This window comes from Phoca vitulina, unplaced genomic scaffold, assembly GCF_004348235.1.
Source record: "Phoca vitulina isolate PV1807 unplaced genomic scaffold, GSC_HSeal_1.0 scaffold38, whole genome shotgun sequence".
NCBI classification, from domain to species: domain Eukaryota; kingdom Metazoa; phylum Chordata; class Mammalia; order Carnivora; family Phocidae; genus Phoca; species Phoca vitulina.
In genome coordinates, this window is record NW_022589741.1 from 8,603,846 (window position 1) to 8,627,875 (window position 24,030).

General features: G+C 39.7%; 1 protein-coding gene across 4 annotated transcripts in view; it reads right to left on the reverse strand.

Moving 5' to 3' along the window:
• ALG9 (ALG9 alpha-1,2-mannosyltransferase) overlaps positions 1-24,030 on the reverse strand; it is an 88,003-nt gene that overhangs the window by 58,458 nt on the left and 5,515 nt on the right. For all 4 annotated transcript variants that reach the window (XM_032427919.1, XM_032427920.1, XM_032427921.1 and 1 more), the window contains 5 exons: positions 20,242-20,312; positions 13,865-13,953; positions 11,859-11,994; positions 7,487-7,574; positions 7,204-7,309 (listed from right to left, as the gene is read on the reverse strand). In XM_032427919.1, the coding sequence (XP_032283810.1) occupies positions 7,204-7,309; positions 7,487-7,574; positions 11,859-11,994; positions 13,865-13,953; positions 20,242-20,312 (490 nt within the window). The remainder of the gene's footprint in view (positions 1-7,203; positions 7,310-7,486; positions 7,575-11,858; positions 11,995-13,864; positions 13,954-20,241; positions 20,313-24,030) is intronic.

Consider the following 24,030-nt stretch of genomic DNA (forward strand, 5'->3'; position numbering starts at 1 on the left):
GAATTTTCAGTTCCACCTTGATAACCTCCGAGGAGAGAGGGGCTGGCAATAGAGTTCAATCACCAATGGCCAATGATTTCACCAATCTGCCTATGTAATGAAGCCTCCATACAAACCCAAAAGGACACGCTTCAGAGAACTTCGGGTTGATGAACACGCAGAATTGCGAGGAGTGTGGTGCTCCTGGAAGGAACAGGAGTTCTGAGCTCCAGCCCACAAAGCTTGCCCTATGCATTTCTTCCATCTGGCTATTCACTTGTATCCTTTATAATATCCTCCCTAATAAGCTGGTAAATTTAGGTAAATTTTTCTCTAAGTTCTCTGAGCCACTCTAGCAAATTAACTGAACCCCAAGAGGGGGCTGTTGGAACTTCCCATCTACAGGTGGTGGGTCAGAAGTGACCATCTGTGGACTTGGGATTGGTCTCTGGAGTGTGTGTGGCAGGGGGAGGAGGGGGCAAGTCTTGTAGGACTGAGCTATTCAGGCCTTTCCCCGTTTTATTCTCACTTGTTTGACCCACTTACATTCTAGGATCTTTCCCTTTGATATGCTTAACCACTGTTCTATAGTCATGTATACAGGGAACCCTGCATTTGGTAAAAAGCAGTAAGTTGTTTTCCTTAGGGAAATAATGTTCACAGACCCAGATCCTGCTTAGAAGTTTTGAGGACTCAGAATGAAACAAAATGACTGAAAACACAAGCCTTATTCACACGAGTTTTGATTCTTTAACTCGAAATCCTTAAACCCAAATGATGAGAACCAGCCCTCCTCTGCACATTTAGCAGGTTTTTCATCTGCTCTTCCCCTGTGTGATTACTTCAATCAGGCAGTGAATGACACACGCGGGTTTTAATCACTGTGTGTTGTGACACCCGCCTTGCACCACAGCAATTTCCTGCAATCAGCATTGCTTAAAAGGGTAATCAGAAGGCAGAGAAATAGAAAAACCTGACATTTTTGCAGCTTGCACAGCAAAATAAGATTAGAAACCAAACCCGTAATGCTAGAAACATTTAGGGGAGAAGAGGGAGGGGGTACCCTAAGGAAAGACTCAACTTCAATTGTGTGTCACCTTTTGGGAAAGCTCACTCCTTTCTGTCTAAACACAGTGATGGTGACCATGAACAGAGGTCCTGTCCCAGGCCAAGTTCATTAGAGACATATTTATACCCAGTATTCTTTACAAATCACCTTTTTGGTTTCAGAAAACTGAAGATTTTCATACAGAAATACGTATCTTCTCTGGATTTTAATTAGTATTTAACAACACATTTCCTAAATTGAGTCTTTTAGGAATCCAGTTTCCAGAAAGGTAGTTTTGTGGTTTTTTGTTGTCTTTTTTTTAAGTAGGCTCCACGCCCAGCAAGAAACCTGACGCAGGGCTCGATCTCACAACCCTGAGATCAAGACCTGAGCCAAGATCAAGAGTCGGACACTTAACTGAGCCACGCAGGTGCCCCAAGAAAGGTAGTTTTTTGTATCATCTCCTGACCACCAATGTGGTGGCAGCAATATCAACTTTGACCTGCCTTTTTCCTAAACAAATTTTGGAAATCTGAGCCTGAGAAGAAAAACCAGAGTGACTAGGAGAAATGATGTCACCTTTCACATCATCTTTTACAGATGCTAATAAGCATCAAGAGGGAAAAAAAAAAGCCTCTTTCTCTTTGATCCTTACAAATACATATTGTTTTTTCAGAGAAGCACTTTATTTCCAGCAAATATTTGTCTCTACGACAACTTATTATACCCTCCTACTAGGGCTATCTTTTTACCTAGGTATACTGTACTCTGAGATTCTGAATCAAAGTATTAAGTTGGTAAACTCAACTATGTTTATCTGTTAGGAATCCATAGATCAAGTTCACAGTTAGGCTATGAACATTTCATAATCGACTGTTACTTCCTGGAAGAAGTGGGTAAAAACTGGAGGATAAGCCAAGAGTGGGGAAGGTTCAAGAGGCAACAGTCTTAAAAACAAGGGCAAAAAGGGACAAAAATAGTGAATTCTGCAGCCAGTGTCCTCCCCTACTTGATGAGACACCTGCCTTAAAAGAGAAAAGAGGAAAAACTTTTATCTCTTTCCAGGGAGATACTTGATGCTATTTCTCGGAAAGTATCAAAGCTGAACTATGCAGAAAAAAATGCGTCAGGATGACAAGCTACGCATTTAACTGGTGCAAAGTGTGCAATGAAAGAAAGCTGGAAGCAGGGTGTCTGCGGGGAATGACTCACCCATCCATCTCCCTCTTTAGGGAAAGTGCTTCAATTCCTTCCATTCAAATGAGCTAAAGGGAACCTTCAAAGAAGGGATAATGTTTACTGTTCCCCAGACTGAATGAAAGGAAACCATTTTATAGACCTATAATTTTAAAGAACTGCAAGAACTAAATTATAGTAAATCCTCTTATAAATGTCAAATTTGCAACACCAAGAGCAAAAAGACACCAAGGTTCACCAAAAACGATTAGCAAAAGAATGAAAGCTCTAGAACAGCTCTGGCTGACAGTCAACTCTCAAGAGACTCACTGGGGCTGCATTCTCTGCTACAGCAAGAATGGAAAACTTTGAGCCTTTTAATAAGGGCCATTCACGTTTGCCTTCCGAAATGTCCTGTGCAGCAATCTGACAGATAAAAAACACAGAAGATCCCCCGGCAGGGATCGTGTCCTAAGCTGCAAAGTGGCATCCTTGAGCAGATTCAATGTCATTTTTGAGGGAAGAGCATTTCTCATACCTGTCCTCCCACGCCTTCCCCAGGCCTGTGTACTCCTCCTCAGAGAGCACAGTCTTCACTCACCACACAAAAATACTTATCAACCTCAACATCTACAAAACTTGAAATGTTACAAGGGTAAGAGCAAAATCAGTGCCATGACCAGTCACTTTCTTTCTTGCAACATGAAATTTCACTTCTTGATCTTTGACACCAAAGGGATGTTTTGCCTACGACTTTGCAATTTTATGTCTACACTAAATTTCCTAAATGCAAATATTCTTTACCTCGTCCAAATATTCCTTCTTTCTTTGACAAGGGTGGCACAATGCTCCTCCCATTTGAAAGAGAGCCTGCCAGTTGCATGGCATCATGCCACTGAAGCTCTCCAAAGGCTCCTGAGCATCCTCCAAACCTAAGTGCATGGGACCTTCAAAGGTACAGGTACTTCCTGCCCCTTTAGATCAAATCTTATCTTCTACTATCTCCAACTCATGCTCTGTTTCTGCAAGCTTATTCTCCTGTACGGTCTCAATTGCCAAACTCCAGGGTTTTGCTGAGGTTGCTCTAGTTGGAAAGAACACAGGCTTTGGAGTCAGACAGCCCTGGGCTCTTATCCCACTTCTGCCACTTATTAATTATGTGTAAGTCCCTCACCATCCCCACCTTGGTTTCCACAGCTGCAAGTAAGAATAAATAACGCCTATCTCACAGAGTTTTTGTGAGGGGAAGAAGACAGCTGTGTAAAATTTTTAGTATATAACAGGCATTTTTTTTTTAAACAGAAACTATTGTAATTAATAGTTGTGAAAATGTACTCCTTTTCTTTCTCCTGGCTTCCAAAGAGTCAGCTCAGGTCTGGACTGTGTCATTAATAAATGCTCTCTGGCCAAGAAAGTATTGAATGGTCCCTTTGAAAACCAGGAACAACAGAGTAAATATTTATATTATAATCACAATGGAGAGATTGAATTTATCTTGCTCATGCCTGTGCAGTTTCTACCTAAAATCAGCTAACACTGTAAAACTACTTTAACTTTTTTAAAAAAGAATCCAATGTTCAATCTTTTTTTTTTTTTTGTCTCAGCAGTACCTACAATGGACATCGTAGTTGTCTGAAATACACTCTTTTAGCATCTACTCACTAAACTTTTACTCTTCCTTCCAGGCTCAGCTCAAGGACCGCCACCTCTAAGAAGTCTTCTTGCTACCACCAGATGGACTTGCTCCTAGGATTCCCCATCTTTCTACTGTAGCACATAATACACTGGACTATAATTATCTATTCCTGTCACTGCAGCCTTATTGCACAGCAAATTCTATCAGGACACAAATACTCAAAGGCAATTTATTCAATGTTTCTTTAGCTGAAATCCAGTTATCTATCTGTTCAAGTAGTATTACAGGCTTATATATAAGAAACAGCACTAAGACGTGAAGGCAGAAACTATCAACACAATGCATTTGTAGTTTTCAGATAAGAAACGTGCCTACCATAGCTAATGAAGCACTTGGAGCAGGAAAGTCTTACAAAATAGTCAAAATAATGCTAATTAGTGCCAAACATGGAGGCAAAGTTAAAGAGCTGGAGTTTCCATGACAAAAGATACGCTGTCTCACTGTTTGGCATCGGCATCAAAGCATTTAGTAAAAAGTCAGTCTTTGGTATTTACTGAATGGACTCACCCATTATAAGTTAGCTGACAATCAAAGTACTCTGCTTTAGAAAGTACTTTTACCATGTGCTATGGTGAGCGCTGTGAATTATGTACAACTGATGAATCACAGACCTGTACCTCTGAAACAAGTAGTACATTATATGTTAATTAAAAAATAAAATTTTTTTAAAAAGTACTTTTACCTCTATTATTTTTATTTGGTATCCAAAAAATCCCAATCTAACACACCACAACAGGTCTAGCCAAAATAGCTGCAGGACAGAAGAGTGATCAAGGCATAATATAATCTGATGGGTACTCCCAAATTTGTTCACCCATCTATTCAGCATGACAAATCTTTATTGAGGACCTAGAATACACAAAGAACACTTACTTCTAAGATGGAAGAAGTATTTTCTCTGCAGAAGGAGTTAATTACTCTTTAAAAGAATGGAAATCAACCCCACCCCAAAATTGTCAAATTCAAAGATGATCTAAAAGCACAAAAATTCTACCATCAAGGAACAACCCCCTCAAGTCTGACTGACCATAGCACTGCATCAGTCCTGTTGACGCCCAGTAAGACAATGCATTCTGTTCCAACAGAGCTTTTTCCATCACTAGGAAAGTGATCAGTTCCTGTACATTCAAAATAGCAAAATCTGCACTGAAGTCACCCCAGGTTCATCAAAGCAGGCAGAACAGAGCTCCGGGCACTCCTCCCAGGCAAGCACTGGCCAAAATGAATGGCAGATGCCAACATCCAAGGAAAGACTGGCCACTTCTCTGCTGGATCCCAAAACAAAGATTCCCCCACCCAGCCACTGTTAAACCAGAAACAAAAACAAGAATTTATTCTTTCTTTTCTACTCTCCTGGCCAACCTGTAAATTACTAGATTTATAAGCCTCATCTATCTCAGCAACTGCTTTCATAGAGTATCAAAGTTTTATAAATAAGCAATCAAAACGTCATTATGTAATAACCTGTTTAAAAGGTAATGCCAGTTTCCCAAAATTAAATTGAAATTAACGTAATTTATTCACACATATATAATGGATATTATGCTTCCAATAGATTCCAGTAAATCAATTTCTAATGTGCAATCTGGGTCTAAGAGGGGAGTCTTCCTGCTATTGACTTGTAGAACCAAATAAAATTTTACAAGGCAACTAAAACAACGGGCAATTAAAAACCTACAAACTCTCTCCAGCTAAAGGGAGACATCTAGAGGCAAAAGCTTAAAATTGCAGCTTTTTCCTCACATCCTTGGGGATCTTCGAGTCAGTCCTAAAGGGGTCTTTTATTTCTTTTTTATTATGTTCAGTTAACCAAAATATAGTACATCATTAGTTTTTGATGTAATGTTCAATGATTCATTAGTTGGGTATAACATCTTTTAACATTCCTTCACTTAGGGAGCTCCTGGCTGACTCAGTCAGAGGAGTGTGTGACTCCTGATGTTGGGGTTGTGAGGTGGACCCCCATGTGGAGTATAGAGATTACTTAAACTTTAAAAAGAATTGAAATTCCTTCACTTAGCAATTATTCTCTAAACAAGGCAGTTTGTGAATTCAAGTCACTGAACAAAACATGATTTTGACCTATTACCTACTGCCCTCTAAAATGACAATATTCCACAAATCCCAACAGGCCCAGTTAAATCTCACTCATATGCTTACTTTAAATCTCCTCATCCAATCTGTTGGTTCTGTTGGCAAAGTAGCAAAGAAAAGTGATGGGCATGGCTTAAACTGATAAGACACAGAGGTCTTATCAACCTGCTTCACAGTAGAGCCCCAAGATGATCACAAACACAAAATGCTTCAAGACCTTCAGAAAATTAATGCAAAAGAAACTACATTTATTTTAATGAAAAAACAGTCTCATAAAATGGCAGATCTGACCAGGAAGATCTCTAGGTCATCCCTCTATAACTGTCACTAACTCAAATGCCCCAGGGGGCCAAATAAAACAGGCTCAGGGCTAGCTGAGGATAAGGCGTTGGGGGGGGGGGGGGGGGAATGCCTTCCCCGGACTAAAGGCATCCCACTTTTTTCCTCTCAACCCTAAACTGGCCAACTACCCCCTCTCATGCTGACTCTACCATTTGCTCTGCTTTGTCTACACATTTTCCAAACTTTCTCTCCTAATGCCTGATACCGAAAGCAAATTTTAAAAAGAACAAGTAATACCAAATGTGTCCATGTCCAGAAAACCTCTGGAAGAATATACTCCAAGCTGTTAACAACAGCCATCTGGAGATAATGGAATTGTGTTTCTATTTTCCTATTTCTGTTGTCATATTGGTTTTCTAATGAGAACAGAAAAAAGTAACTTTTAATTTAAAAAAGTAGCATCAAGAGCCATGGCATGCTGAGAATGACAGCAGGACTAACAGAAATCACATTAATCAAAGGGTGCCTGGGTGGCTCAGTCGGTTAAGCGTCCAACTCTCAGTTTCAGCTCAGGTCATGATCTCAGGGTCTTGAGATCAAGCCCCGCATTGGGCTCTGCGCTCAGCGAGAAGTCTGCTGAGGTTTTTCTCTCCCTCTCCTTCTGCCCCTCCCCACACTCATCTGTGCGCTCTCTCTCTCAAATAAATGGAAGGAAGGAAGGAAGGAAGGAAGGAATCACATTAATCAAGAAGAAATATTTACTGGCTACTTATCATCACTGTGCTATATGCAAATGTCATTTATTTTTAATTAAGATTACCAGCAAAGAAATGCTGTATTTGAGGAAATGAAGCAACTGAGCTGAAATTTCCAAGCTCAGGCAAATGAAGCTATCTCCTACTCTTCCCCAGACTCCCTAAGGCCTTACCATAAAGATCAGGTCCATGAGGAGTAAAGACATTGTACAAGACGATGTTCAGTGGTGCAACAACCAGCTTCCCATAGTAGTAGCTGTCAATGACCACCACGGGCACCTAAGACAGAGCAGAAAATAGATACCAATTGCAGGGTTTTGTTCTGGAAACATTCTCCCAATGCTAACAGAATAAACTTCAAAATGAAAAACAGAATGAATTTCTCATATTCTCTTTCCTACATCAACATGCTTTCATTACAACTTTAAAACAAAACAAAGAAAAAATAAAACTCACCAGAAAGAGTATTAGGGCCACCAGAAACCAATGAAAGAAACTCTTCCACCTGTGTTTCACGACCAGCAAATCAAAGGCAATGGGTAAACTATTTAAGAGAAACAAAACAGGGAATTAAACAGAATATAGACTCAAACAAGTCAGATTCACACATACCTCATGCTGAACAGGGGGAAAAAACGTCTCTAGCAGTTAATAGTGAGGAAAGAAAGCTGATATAGGAGAGGATGTCTTCTCAACAATATAGTGTTCTCTTCATAGAGCCCACAAGAGTACTTTGCACCCCATAATACACAAGAAATATTAATACTGAACTTATGGAAAGAGCTCCATTTTATACATATTTATGTGTAACAGACATTCAAAATATATGAATTTTAAGTGAATGTGCCCTGTGGCCCTACACCCACCCGGCCAAATGAATACTCATCTCTTCCATGATTTATAAAGATTTTAATAAAATTATAAACTTTGATATGTCAGTTCTGATATATTTCCTTCCAGCACCATTTGCTCTTCTCCCTTTCACTTAAATTCTTCAAGCAAGTGGTGTATGTATGTTGCCTTCACTACTTTGTCCTGAAGGCCTGGCTTCAAGTTCGTGAGACGGATGTAAGGTCAACAGGAACCTCCTCTCGGCCAGACCCAGTAACTCTTCACGAGCTTCACCTCCTTTGGTCTTTCTGCAGCACTTGACACAAAGCATCTCTTCCTTCCTCTTTAGGCTTGCTGGCTCCTGTTCTTTCCTGGCCTCTTCCCAAGTGCTCCTTTCTAGATGTCTTTTTTGTGCCCTACCATGGTCCTAGGTCCCAGAAGCAAACTTCTACTCTTCTTTCTCTACACTCATTTTCTCAGTAGGTACTCCCTCTCTTGCATGAACAATCACCTCCATATCCACGGCATCCAAATCTAGAACACTAGTCAGAATCCTTACCCATGCTCCAGTCACAAGGAATTCCCTCCCCACACCAATCTGTTTCTACAGAACTTACCCAAATGTCCACTACAGGCTCTGCTCTCGACTCCTCTGCAGAACAATCTCTGCAGAACCAATTTCTCCTGCCTCTGAATTCACATGGCATTACCATCTCTGTCATTTATTTAGCAATGCCATGTGCTATCACAAGATATTTCTTCTGTGATATGAACTTCCACATTCTATTATCTAAATTTTGCATTAACATTTGTGTTTTCATTTTTTTCTGCCCAACTAGTTATATTTCCATGGCATCTCTACTTCTCCTTTGGTAAGTAATCATACTTTTAGTTACTTGTTCAATGTCTGTTTTTCCTACTAAAATGTAAGCTCCAGAAGAGCAAGAACCATAACTTTCTTCTTTAACAAAGTATCAGCAGCGCCTAAGACAAAGTATTCAATAAATGATGGTAAACTGCGAACTGACAGCAATCCTGAAATCCCTTATCTCGGCTAAAGGCAGACCAATCAAAATGTGCCACCCAGAAGTATTTGAAGAACTCACAAAGTTCAATGTCAACGGTGCAGAGTAAAAGGAACAGAGGAACTGACAAAAACGGTTGGAGAGGTAAAAAGGAGGGAAGATCAGGACTTTGTGGGTCATGTTAGAATCTGGACACCACAGAGCAGGGGGTGGCAAGCTTTTTATTTAAAGGACCTAACAGTATGTATTTTAGGCTTTACAGGCCCTATATGGTCTCTGTTGCATATTCTGTGTGTGTCTGTCAGTAGTGAGTGTGTGTTGTTAACAACCCTTTATAATGTGCCAACTTCTTAGTTCTTGGGCTATACAAGAGATGACCAGCTAGACTGGGCCCACAGGTCACAGGTTACCAGCCTCTGTGACAGAGGAATGGGGAAGCTATTATAGAGTTTAAAACAAAACAGGGAGTGATATAATCATATTTGCATTTTAGGACGATAACTCTATAGTTTGATTGTGGAGAGCAGATTTACAGAGATCAAGCCTAGAGATGGGAAGATCATTTATGAGGCTATATGGTAACCCAGAAGCAGAGGTGAAGAAGAGTAGTCAGATTCAAGATATTCAGGAGGTACAATAAATAGGACATAGGAAAGAGAAAAGAGTCACAGAAATTTTGAGGTTCCTGGTTCAGCACTGAGTAGATGGTGGAACCATTTATTGAGTTAGAAACATAGGTAAAAGAGGGCGCCTGGGTGGCTCAGTTGGTTGGGCGACTGCCTTCGGCTCAGGTCATGATCCTGGAGTCCCTGGATCGAGTCCCGCATCGGGCTCCCTGCTCGGCAGGGAGTCTGCTTCTCCCTCTGACCCTCCCCCCTCTCATGTCCTTGCTCTCTCTCATTCTGTCTCTCTCAAATAAATAAATAATCTTTAAAAAAAAAAAAAGAAAAGAAACATAGGTAAAAGAACAGATATGGAGAGAAGATAATGACCTCGGTTTTGTAAATGTTTAGCTATAGAAAAGGAGATATCTAATAGGCAACCAGGAATATATGAGACGACTGGACCAGATTTAAGATATGAGAATCATCAAGATGGTTGAAAGATAGGAGAAAAGATAGAAGACGGCCTCACACAAAATCTTTAATATTTTGATGATATGCAAAATAGAAGACTGGAGGTGGAGAAAACAGCCTTTAAAACACAATTAAGAAAATTTAGAATACCTATCCTCTAGAATACCTTTAACTCTCCTTCTAAAAACTTACCCCATAAATTTCCATGAATGTATAGACGTATGTACAAAAATGTTCACTGAATCATTGTACATCATAGCAAAAAACTGAAAACTATGTATCTACCAATAAGGCAATGGCTAAATTATGGTCAGATAATAGAATGCTATGTAATCCACACAAAGAACGATCTAAGTCTACATACATAGAAGATATATATAGTTACAGGATTATTCTAAGAATTTATGGTATGTATGCACATGTGTATGTATTTACACACGTAAGGACAATTTCTGGAAAGATATATACAAAAGTATTAGTGACTACCTTTGAAGATTAGACTAGGGGAAAAGAGAATTAATTCTTTTTACCTCATACAAACTGGGACTTTTTTTATAATAAAAATATACGACTACAGTTGACTTTTGAACAACATGGGTTTAAACTGTGTGGGTCCACATATATATGGGGTTTTTTAATAAATATAGTACAGTACTGTAAATATATTTCTCTTCTTTATTTTCATAGTAACATTTTCTTCTCTCTAGCTTACTTTATTATAAGAATATATAATACATGCAACATACAAAATACATGTTAATTAAGTTATCGGTAAGGCTTCTGTCAACAATAGGCTATTGTAAAGTTCCTGGGGAGTCAAAAGTGACATTCAGGTTTTCAACAGTGCAGGGGGTCAGCGCCCCTGACCTTGTTAGGGTCAACTGTACTATAATAACCTTAACATCAAAGTGCGGTATTTTTCTAAATTACTAGCAGTGCAGGTAAGAAGTGAAGGCAGCAGAGACTAGAGCAGAGGTGGTGGGAACAAGGAATACAACAGGAGTGAGAAATACTATGAGCCTTGAGGGAAAAAGCTGCTGAGGCAAGAACTGAAGACTGCAGGGAAAGTCTGGTTTCAGGCCTGGTGAGTGGGAAATGCACAACAGAGTGGTGCAGTGTGGAAAACACATCAGCGGCAGGCTCAAGGCGGCCTGGGTCCAAAAGCAAACAATCTTTTTTTTTTTTTTTTAAGACTTTATTTAGAGAGAGAGAGAGAGAGAGAGCAAGGAGAGGGACAAGGGAGAGAGTATCTCAAGCAGACTCTACGCTGAGCAGAGAATCCAAAGCGGGGCTTGATCTCACAACCCTGAAATCACGACCTGAGCCAAAATCAAGAGTCAGTGCTTAGCCAACTGAGCCATCCAGGTTCCCCAGCAAACATAATCTTAAAAGCAAATTACCCTTTGGACTCTATTTATAAAGCACTAATGACTGGGGCACCCAGGTGGCTCAGTCAGTTAAGCGACTGACCCCCGATTTTGGCTCAGGTAGTGATCCAAGGTCCCGGGATCAAGCCCAGTGCAGAGTCTGCTTGGCCCTCTTCCTCTGCTCCTCCCCTAACTCATGCGCATGCTCTCTCTCAAATAAATAAAATATTTAAAAAATAAAAAATAAAAAAATAAAGCACTAATGATTGTATTTCTCCTGCAAAGCTGTTGTAAGGCTTAGGAATAAAGTTTCTAAGGGGTTTAGCAGCAGCTAACATACAGCAGAGACTTAATAGTTACTATTCTTATTAGAATTAATCAACAATATGCACCAAGAGAAATATTCTTCCATTTCCCATAATCTCTATAAGTCCAATTCATTCCTGTAACTTCAGGTCATAACCAGAGAACAAGGAGATTTACTATGTGCCCAGGGATACAAGGAAGATGAACTGTGTTAGTCCCTTACCCAAGAGCGGCACTGAATGGCCAGCCTAAGATAGCCCCAGCGGCTACTCCAAGCACAGCAACGGAAGTCTTGTCCATATACCAGCCGGTCATGGCTACCAACGTGGTATACATACAGAAGCTGCTAGGAAGGAATGCTGCAAGAGTAAAGAAATGGGGAACACAGAGGGAAGGGGGAGGGACAAGAGTTTGAGGTTTATTAGGTGTTATTAAAAATTTACCCACATTGCACGATGTCAATAACCAGGAACATATTTTGAGGAATATATTAGAATTGTGCAGTAAAGTGATACTCCTTAAAAAAAAAAAAAAATGAAGTTCAATAATTTTTCTTATTTTCTCAGTCTTGTTTTTTTAAGGTACCAACACATGCCTAGTTATACAATGCCAAGCACGCCATTCCTCTCCTGTTCGGTACCCCAAATCCAAAACTTAGAGAATTCCAGGTTATATTTCCAGGCAGGGAATATGCTGCAAGAAACTTAGAACCATTGCTGAAGCAGTTTATCTGATTCTGAAGTTTATCTTCTGATAGGCTTCTGAGACTGTCCTGTCACTAACCATTACCCCCTAGGAATTCTGGGAAGCCTTCTCAAGGGCCACATACTGGATGGCAACCCTGCTTTGCATCCTGCATCGACGGACATAGATAGCTTGGCCTGTAGCCGTCCCCTGGTTACTTCCATTTAGCACTACTTTGTTGTAGTGAACAGCAGAGGAACTGAGTACTTTCAGGGTCTCTGCGGTCTCTGCAACAGTAACATCTGATCAGCGTTTCTAACAATTTTACACAAAAATGCAGATCTGCCTCTCCAGACTGTGTAGGCCTGCTTCACCTAGCACTAGGGAAGAAACATCAGCATGAGGCAAGGAGCACAAATAGGCCATATGATCTCCCCAACTCAGTAAAGGGTTTACGGGCTGTGTATCAAAGGATCCCTTGAACTTCTCTGCGCCTTCTCATTCTCAGCTGAGATGACAAAGCTAAAGGTCCTCCTGAGAATCTCCCTCTCCTAAGAATCAACTTTAGGAGTAGCAAAGTAACCAAATGTGAGGTACAAGCTTCACAGATAAATGCTAAATAATACTGATGCTATTTGAAGTTGTCAGTTCCAGCTGCCAATGCAGAGGACAAAGGAGCAGAGGAATCGGAGGTCTCTGCCGGCCTGGGGGGAGGGGGGGGGAGAGCACAGTCTGAGGACAATGACTCTCATAAGGTCTCGCACAACCACATAGATTTTGACACAGTCAACGAAGTTCAATATACACCTTTGTGCTGAACACTATTTTTATGTATATTTCGTGTGTATACTAGATTCTGGTACACACAAACAGAAATTAGAACTGAGATTATTTTATCTAGTAGCTTAATTTTTCCAGAAAAGTGGAAACAGGCTACCTTTTGGCAGCAGGCCATCATGGCTTAGAGAATAGAAATATTCAATGGCAGCCCAACTTGCAAGCCACCACTCTAAGGTTATAGTCTAATTCTCTTTAAGTGTACTGTTTAAAAAAAAAAAAAAAGCCCAACAGAGGATACATACCTTTATAGAATACATTGCAACTAATGGGCAGAAAGCAGAACCATGAACACAGGTTTTTAGACACAAACAAGAGCAAGATAACAAAATTATTTCTCTTCCCCTAACAGCAAGGAAAGGCAGAGGGTGCTGGTGTTTTTCAGCCTTACGGTAATAAAAATATATATATACAATAATGTAATAGAAAGCAACATGAAATAGAAAGCTCTGCCATTTATGAGTTGACTCCCAGTAAGTCATTTCACTTTTCTCAATTTCCGTATCCTCATCTGCAAAAATGAGAAAATGTTTCTTACCCCTAACACAAAATTGCTGTAAGGGTTTATGAAGATCATGTAGGTAACAGTGCTCTGCTAATTACTGATATGCTATCCAAACATAACCTATGCCTACACAAGTTCTCCCTTTCAATGCAACTATGAAAGTTCAGTGCACCTGTTACGCCCTCACCTGCCCTTTTACTTACCTGATGAGGAGCAAAACATGCCAGTGCTAAGAACCAAGAAGGCTAGCATCATTCGACTCACATGCAGCCCAAACTTCTTGCACACAGCCCTAGGAGAAAGGCAAAGACCATCAGCATAGCCAATCTTAAGGACAGACATTTCAAATCAAAGGAAAAACACATGCCTGCATCGCAGAGAACACTGAAGATCTGAATCAAACACAGAGCTGCCTGGACAGGTTAGCAATTTTGTGTGCAAAACAAACCCAAATATTCTTACTCTTTAAGCAGAAGAGAAGCTCTCTGCCTAGGAGGAAATGTCTCTTTTCCATGCTAAGATCATGTATACTAATCAAGAGGAAAACAGCATGATGTAATGGAAGAGTACCGCCTCAGATTCAGATGGGCACAGGTTCAAATTTGGGCTCCACCACTTAAGAGCAGCGGTACCCTGGTCTAGTGACAAAATCCCTCTGTCAGATTCCTCACCTGTCAAGTGAGGATAATGAGAATGCCTACTTTGTCAGACTCCTGTGAGGACAAAGCATGGAAAAGCGCTCAGAAGAGTGCCTGGAACAGAGCTGCTCGATAAATGATAGTTATCACACAAAATGGACACACAAAGCATTAATAAGCAGTTGTCTAAGTCCACGTTTCTCAACCCCGAGCAATTACACACTTCCTTTACTTCCTTCTTGGAGGTTTTTAACCCCGTAAACATTCTTAGGAATGACTACCGCTTCATTTAGTCCACATTTGTGCAGATATACCCGTGTTAACTGTCTCTGGGCTCAGGTTCCTTAAGTGCATCTCAGAGCTGCTTTCTGAAAGAATTTTGCTTCTTCCTAAGTATATCCTTTGTAAGTTCCTTTAGTGAGGATCTGTTAATGGCAAATTCCTCCCTTTTTGTTTGTTTTTTTTGGTCTGAAAATCCTTACTAAGCCCTTGGTCTTAAAAGATGACTTAGCTGAGTACACAATTTTAGGATGACAATCGTTTTCTCTGAGCACTTTGAAGATTTTTTTTATCTTCTGGCTTTTGAGAAGGCTTCTGTTGATTTAACTAACATTCCTTTGTAGGTAATTCTATTAGTTCTGTCAACTTTTAAGATCCTCTTTGCCCTTGGTGTTCTACGTGGTTTCACTAATTCCTTATTAATCTAGCTCAGGATATGTTAGGCTCCCTGAATCTATGAATTAGCATCTTTTTTTTCATCAATTGTGGAAATTCTTAACTATTACTTCCCGCAATACTGCCTCTCCCCATTCTATCATCTCCTAGAATCCGACTGAATCTGTCAACACATGTTTAACATCTTTATATTTCCCTTACATTTCCCTCATATTTCCCTTTTGTCACTCTGTACTTCATTCTGACTTGAGATCAATCTTCTGGTTTGCCTGTTAGTGTCTAGCTGTTCAAATTAACCACTGCATTTTTTTTTTTTTTTTAAGTTTATTTGAGATAGAGTGTGAGAGAGAGCAGAAGCGGGGGGCGGGGGGAGGTAAGGGAAGGTGGGGACAGAAGGAGAGGGAGAAGCAGACTCCCCATTGAGCAGGGAACCCGAAGTGGGGCTCCATCCCAGGACCCTGGGATCATGACCTGAACCCAAGGCAGACGCTTAACGACTGAGCTACGCAGGCGCCTCTAACCACTGCATTTTAAGTATCAATTCCACTACTTTCATTTCTAGTTCTATTTGGTTCTTTCTCAGATCTGCTGGGTTATCTTCATAGTCTCATTCCTTTTTTCCTTTTATCTTCTTTATTGTATTGTGGTAAGAACAGGTAATCGGGGGTCTATCTTAATAGATATTTAAGCATACAATACAGTACTGTTAACTATCCACACAATGTTGTGCAGTAGCTCTCTAGAACTTACTCATCTAGCACAACTGAAAATTTAGACGCATTGATTAGCAACTTCCCATTTCCCCCTCTGCCCAGCCCCTGGCAACCACCAACCTATGCTTTGCTTCCATGAGTTTGACTTTTTTTTTTTAAAGATTTATTTATTTGACAGAGACACAGCGAGAGAGGAAACACAAGCAGGGGGAGTGGGAGAGGGAGAAGCAGGTTTCCCGCTGAGCAGGGAACCCGATGCGGGGCTCGATCCCAGCACCCTGGGATCATGACCTGAGCCAAAGGCAGACACTTAACCGAATGAGCAACCCAGGTGCCCCGAGTTTGACTATTTTAGAATCCCATAAGTAGAATCATGCAGTGTTTGTCCATCTATATAACTGGTTAGCTTACTTAGCACAACATCCTCAAGGTTCGTGCATGTTGTCACACACTGCAGGATTTCCTTCTTTTTCAAGATTGAATATTCCATTCTATGTATATATACCACATTTTCCCCCATTTATCAGTCAAAGGACACTTAACTTGTTTCCAATCTTGGCTATTGTGAATAATACTACAAAGAACATTAAAGTGCAGATACCTCTTCAAGATCCTGTTTCAAAATGGTGTTGGGAAAATTGAACAGCCACATGCAGAAGAATGAAACTGGACCATTTCCTTACACCACACACAAAAATAGACTCAAAATGGATCAAAGACCTAAATGTGAGACAGGAATCCATCAAAATCCTAGAGGAGAACACAGGCAGCAACTTCTTCGACCTCAGCCGCAGCAACTTCTTCCTAGAAACATCGCCAAAGGCAAGGGAAGCAACTATTGGGACTTCATCAAGATAAAAAGCTTCTACACAGCAAAGGAAACAGTCAACAAAACCCAAAGACAACCAACAGAATGGGAAAAGATATTTGCAAATGACATATCAGATAAACGGCTAGTATCCAAAATCTATAAAGAACTTCTCAAACTCAACACCCAAAGAACAAATAATCCCATCAAGAAATGAGCAGAAGACATGAACAGACATTTTTCCAAAGAAGACATCCAAATGGCCAACAGACACATGAAAAAGTGCTCAACATCACTCGGGATCAGGGAAATGCAAATCAAAACCTCAATGAGATACCACCTCACGCCAATCAGAATGGCTAAAATTAACAAGTCAGGAAATGACAGATGTTCGCGGGGATGTGGAGAAGGGGGAACCCTCCTACACTGTTGGTGGGAATGCAAGCAGGTGCAGCCACTCTGGAAAACCGTATGGAGGTTCCTCAAAAAGTTGAAAATAGAGCTACCCTACGATCCAGCAATTGCACTACTGGGTATTTACCCCAAAGATACAAATGCAGTGATCCGAAGGGGTATGTGCACCCCAATGTTTATAGCAGCAATGTCCACAATAGCCAAACTATGGAAAGAGCCAAGATGTCCATCAACAGATGAATAGATAAAGAAGATATGGTATATATATATACAATAGAATACTATGCAGCCATCAAAAAAAAAACAAAAACGAAATCTTGCCATTTGCAACGACGTGGATGGAACTAGAGGGTATTATGCTAAATGAAATAAGTCAATCAGAGAAAGACATGTATCATATGACCTCACTAATATGAGGAATTCTTAATCTCAGGAAACAAACTGAGGGTTGCTGGAGTGGTGGGGGGTGGGAGGGATGGGGTGGCTGGGTGATAGACATTGGGGAGGGTATGTGCTATGGTGAGCACTGTGAATTGTGTAAGACTGATGAATCACAGACATGTACCTCTGAAACAAATAAGATATGTTTAAAAAAAAAAAAAGTAGGAAGGGAAAAGTGAAGGGGGGGAATCGGAGGGGGAGACGAACCATGAGAGACTACGGACTCTGAGAAACAAACTGAGGGTTTTAGAGGGGAGGGGGTTGGGCAGATGGGTTAGCCCAGTGATGGGTATTAAAGAGGGCACGTATTGCATGGAGCACTGGGTGTTATATGCAAACAATGAATCATGGAACACTACATAAAAGAAAAAATTAAAAAAAAAAAATCCGGTTTCAATTCTTTTAAATACCCAGAAGTTTGATTGCTGGATCATATGGTAGTTCTATTTTTTTTCTGAAGAACTTCCACACAGTTTTGCACAGTGGCTATACCATTTTGCATTCCCATCAACAGGGCGCAAAGGTTCCAATCCTACATCCTTGCCAACACCTATTTTTGTTTTTTGGGTTTTTTTGATAATAGCCATTCTAACAAATAGGAAGTTATAGTTCACTGTGGTTTTGATTTGCATTTCCCTGATGATCTGTGACACTGTATATCTTTTCATATTCCTGCTGGCTAAGTGTGTATCTTCTTTAAAAAAATGTCTATTGAAGTTCTTAGTCCATTTTTAGTCAGAATAATAGAGTTTTTCTTGGGGGCGCCTGGGTGGCTCAGTCGTTAAATGTCTGCCTTCGGCTCAGGTCATGATCCTAGGGTCCTGGAACCAAGCCCCGCATCGGGCTCCCTGCTCAGCGGGAAGCCTGCTTCTCCCTCTCCCACTCCCCCTGATTGTGTTCCCTCTCTCGCTGTGTCTCTGTCAAATAAATAAAATCTTTACCAAAAAAATAGGGTTTTGTTTTTTTTTTTGCTATTGAGTTGTAGGAGTTCCTTATATATTTTGGAATTGAACCTCTTTTCCAATTATGGTTTGCAAATATTTCCTCCCATTCTCTAAATTCCCTTTCACTCTATGGATTATTGAGGCTCTTGTTTCTTATTCATGTTTTCAATTCCTTTTTTAATTTTTTTATAAATATCAAATATATTTTATGTTCTTACTTTAGTAATTCCTAGTAAGTGAAGTTTTGCATGTCAGCTGTTATTTCTGCTGGTTCTCATGTACAACGTCTTGTTCTCTTTCGTGCTTTGTGATTTATTTTTATTATAATTTCTTGTTCACTAGAACTTTATTTGTAGTAATTCTTTGACACCTGGGTTAAAGATCCAGCTCTCTGGAGAAAAGTTCCGTTTGTTTTTGCAAGATGCCTACGGGTACTACCAATCCAGAACAATTTAAAATAAATTCTCAACTTGGGATTTGGGGGGGGGGGGGGGACCATGTAAGGTGATGTGAATTCAGTCCTGAACCAATAATGAAGACCAATGTATGGTTACAATCCTCAAAGCCGGCAACGCTTGCTTCCTTCTCCTCTGCGCCACCCAGAGTCAAGGCCAAAGAATTTCTGTATCTGACATTTTTAGTTGTTTTCCAGTGGGGACATTTTTAATAATGATTATTAAGTCTAAATACTTTTTAAAGCATTCTTAAAATGTTAGGTTACATCTAAAAAAAAAAAGTGGCTATTTTTATTACTGCCACACTTAAATGCTCAATACTTTCACTAATATTCAACCAACCAATAGGCACTTGGTGAAAGACAATGTACTGGGTGCAAGTAAGAGCAATGAGTCCCACAGTGGGAATAATTTCCTATCATCTGAGTTCAAGGGGAAGAAGTAAATCATGATTCTGTATCTTGCAATCAAAAACAAGGCTCTACTAAATCCTACCAAATAAAACGCCAGTTACTCATGTATTAACCTAACTTTATATGAAGATACAGAATTTAAGAACTTCAGGAAGGAAAGTGATAATTAGAAGTATTCCCCCCAACAGTTTGTTTCAAAACAAGAAGTCCCACTTCTTTCCTCAAAAAATTAAAAATAGAATTACCGTATGATTCAGCAATCCCACTTCAGGTTATACATCCAAAGGACATGAAATCACTATCTCAAAGGGGTATCTGTACCCCCATGTTTACTGCAGTACTACTCACAACGGCCAAGACATAGAAACAACCTTAATGTCCACCTATGAGTGAACGGATAAAGAAAATGTGGTATACATGTGCAACGGAATGTTATCCAGTCATAAATTTAAAAAGGAAATCCTACCACTTCCAACACATGGATGGACCTTGAGGGCATTATGCTAAGTGAAATGTCAGAGAGTAAAAGACAAATATTGTATGATCTCACATGTGGAATCTAAAAAAAAGCCAGCCTTGTGAAACAGAATATGGTGGTTTCTAGGAGCTGGGGAAACACGGGGTAGAGGGGAGACAGAAGATTAGGAGATGGTGGCCAAAGGGTACAAACTTCCAGTTAGAAGATGAATAAATTCTGGGGGATCCAGTATACAGCATGGTGACTATAGTTAACAATACATTGTTAACATACTTGAAAGTTGCTAACAGAGTAAATCTTAAATGTTCTTGCCACAAAGTGTGCAGTGATGGATGTGTTAACGAACCTTACTGGGGTACTTCATGACATATACATTTATCAAATAATCATGTTGTACATCTTAAATTGACACAATGTTCTATTTCAATTATATGTCAATAAAGCAAGAAAAAAATTTTTAAGTCCTCCTTCAAATATAGTATTAGGAGCTAGGAGGAAGTCTATTTTTCTATTGTAAACACTGCTTATGATCAGAAAAAAAACCTTATGCTATATTGGGCTTCCATCATAGCACTTTTAGAAGCAAAGCTTTTATACTCACTTGTAGAAGTAAAGTTCACAGATACAGCTCACAAAAGCCAGGAGACATCGTAAAAAGTAGAAGACAAGAATCTGAAAGAAACCCAGGACAGAAGTCACAGAAACAAGAAAACTCTTAAAGATGAAACCACTTTCATTTGTCATTAGTAACAATGAATTGGCATAATCCTTTTGAAAAGCAGTATGTATCAAGGACCGTACATATATTCCTACCCCTAGACCCAGTACACCTATTTCTATGAGTCCAGCTTGCAGAAGTAACTCGAACTAAGCAGGGAAGGTTAGTTCTATTCATGAAAATGGTAAGTGCATCACTATTACGTTAGAAAAAAACTGCTTAAAAAAACTACACGATGGGGGCGCCTGGGTGGCTCAGTGGTTAAGCGTCTGCCTTCGGCTCAGGTCATGATCCCAGGGTCCTGGGATCGAGCCCCACATCGGGCTCCCTGCTCCGTGGGAAGCCTGCTTCTCCCTCTCCCACTCCCCCTGCTTGTGTTCCCTCTCTCGCTGTGTCTCTCTGTGTCAAATAAATAAATTAAAAAAAATAAACTACACGATGTCCGATGATGGGGAAATGGTTCGATCAATTATGCACATATATTTCATGGACTATTACACAGATCTTAAAATTTATAGTTACAGCAACAGTGGAAAAATTCATATGCTATAAAACTCATGCATTCAACATTACCTAAACAACCATAATATATTGATAATTACAGATAATTATTCAATACCAGGTAAAAATATACAATATGATATTATTTACACACCAGAATTACAGCTTTGGAAATCAGAAGCATATGAAATGACTGAAAATAAATGTAGTAAAATGGTAAAGGTGGCTGTATCAGGCTGCTGGGACTTAGGTGTATACTTTTCCTATCTTCCAAACACCTGTAATGGGATTTTATTAATTTCATAACTAAGAACATCAATTTAAAAAATAAATGTAATAGGGGTTACTGGTCTACTTAAGAGCATTGAATACTTCAGAAAATAAGCACTACTTAAACATATATCATTATTAATATTACTGCATGTAACTTAGAAATACATCCCATTTTCATCACCATAACCAAAAAATTCCTAACAGTTCAATAAAGCAATCCAATAAATGCCAGATTAATAAAAACATACTGAAAACCTAGTATACACTGAGCACTATTCTCGATGCTGCTAGGACTTCAGATGTAGTGAGCCAGATTTTTCAGTACCATCTGCTAAATAATCCATCCTTTCTCTTCTGATTTGTAATACTGTATCTATCATATACCTTATTCCAGCATGTATGGGTCTGTTTCTGGCCTCCTTATTCTAGGTCATTGGTCAAATTCTTAGTACCATATTGTTTTTATTATTATGGCTTTGTAGTGTGTTAGTATCTGGTTGATAAATTTCTCACTTTGTCCATTTTAAAATTTGTATTTTAAAAATCATTTCACAGTTTGCCTCTCCCCCAAATTCTGTTGGGTTTTTTTTTTTTTTTTTTAAAGATTTTATTTATTTATTTAAGAGAGAGAGAGTGAGAGAGAGCATGAGAGGGGAGAGGGTCAGAGGGAGAAGTAGACTCCCCACTGAGCGCGGAGCCCGATGTGGGACTCGATCCTGGGACTCCAGGATCACGACCTGAGCTGAAGGCAGTTGCTTCACCAACTGAGCCACCCAGGCGCCCCCTGTTGGGTTTTGATTGGAGTTGCATTGAATTATATATTAATATAAGAATCAGTATTTTTATAGGTTTGTCATTCCATCCTTAAGATGATACATTTATCCATTTAGTCAGGTTTTCTGTATCCGCTAATAAAATTCTTAAATGTACCCATTTCAGTCTTACCAAGTCTTGGGTAGCTTTTTTTTTTTAAATATTTTTTTTTTTTTTTAAATATTTTTAAGTCTTGGGTAGCTTAATTCCTACATTCTTCATACTTTTTGTTGCTGTTATGAAAGGAATCTTGTTTTGTTTTGTTTTGTTTTTCTGGTGGTAATTGCTGATACCGAGGAATACAACTGATTTTTGTTTTTTAATCTTAATCTAAATCTTGCTGAATTTCCTTATTAGTGTCACTGGTTTATCAGATGTATCTCTTGGATTCTCTTCCATCTGTGGTACTGAAAAATTCAGTTTACTACATCACAAAAAAAATTAAGCTGGATCTTCCTACAATTTATAAAAAATAATATTCTAACTGGAGTGACTGCCTGGCTCAGTGGAGCATGCGACTCTTGATCTTGGGGTCTGGACTGGGTGCAGAGATTAAAAATCTTTTTAAAAAAATATTCAAATGTATTAAAGCCTTTTATGTGACAGGTAAAATTATAAGCTAAGAAAATATGTAAGGACATCTTTGTGAATTGTAGTGAAGGATTTCTTTTAGAAAGACCCAAACCCACCAACTTTTAAGTGAAAAACTAATTGGCTTAACTGTATCAAAATTAAAGATTTCTGCTCAACACAAGGTCCACAGACAAAATAGAGCGGTGACAGCCAAAAGATTTCCAGTATCTAAAACCTACAAGGGGTGACCATGGAGAACTTCTACAAATCAAGAGACAAAACCAGAAAACCCAATTGCAAAACAGCCAAAGGACAGGAATACATAATTCACAGAAAAGGAAATATGAATGACAAATGAAATGTTGCACCTCACAAGTAATCAAAGAAACGCAATTAGAATGAGAAACCTTTCACATACATGAGAAGGGCAAAAATTAACAAGTCAGAAATATCAAGTGCTCAGGAGATGTGAGGTGGCTGAAACATGGAACACTGTTGCAGAAGTGTAAAGTTGCATAGTCACGCTGGGGGCAATCTGGCAATACTCCATGAAATTAAGTAGCCCATATATATGTGGGCTCCCACTGCTGAGTACGTAGTTCAGAGAAACGGACACCCAGATCCATAGGGAGACAAAACAGGTATTCTTGTTTAGGGTGGCAAGAATTTGGAAAGGTAACCATCACTAGGGGTGCCAGTTATTACCAGATTGCCTTTCAGCAACAATCCACCCTCTTGGCTGTACAAGATGATGCTGGGGCTGGGGCTCTATAAGCTCTAATTCCTCCTTGTCAAGTGGTCCCCTATTGGCTTCCATTGGCAGAACCTAACAGAAAGGAGATTATAAGGAAGAACAAGAAGGGAAATCTTCATTCCAGTTCTGCTTCCTGCTCAGGTCATTGAAATAAGAGGAAGAGTGCTAGGAGATGAAGGATTCTGTTAAACAGGTCAAATGGGAAGTGACAGTGGATATTCAAGAGGACACAAAAGCCTTAAGCATTGCATATTGTTATTTCTCTACTAAGACCTCATCCTGTACACCTTTCCTCTGCTAAGTTCAAAAAAAAAAAAAAAACAGAAAGGAACTACTACGTAGGGAAGGGAAGGACAGAGTTCTGTCACTTTCTAAGGTGCTACCTTTCTGATCAGTCTAAAATGCAAATGCAATCATGTCTATCCTCTGTCTAAAACCTCTGGACGGCTTCAGAACGCCCTTGGAGGGGATAAAAGTCTAACTGCTTACCAGAGCCTACCAGGTGTTGTATAAATCTGGCCTCCTCCTACCTTTCAGTATCACAAAACCAACTCCACCACTCACTGTCTCTTCCAAGCATCAAGCCTATTTATAAAAGGCCATGCTGGCCCTCCTCCCAGCCTCATGGCTTTCTTCCCTCATCCCCATTCTTCCTTTACCTAGATGATTCCTACTAACCCTCTAGTTCTGTCATCAGGGACTTCTGCTTCATGGAAGATGGATCAGCCATACTTTTCCCTTTTCCTCCTGCTATGTAA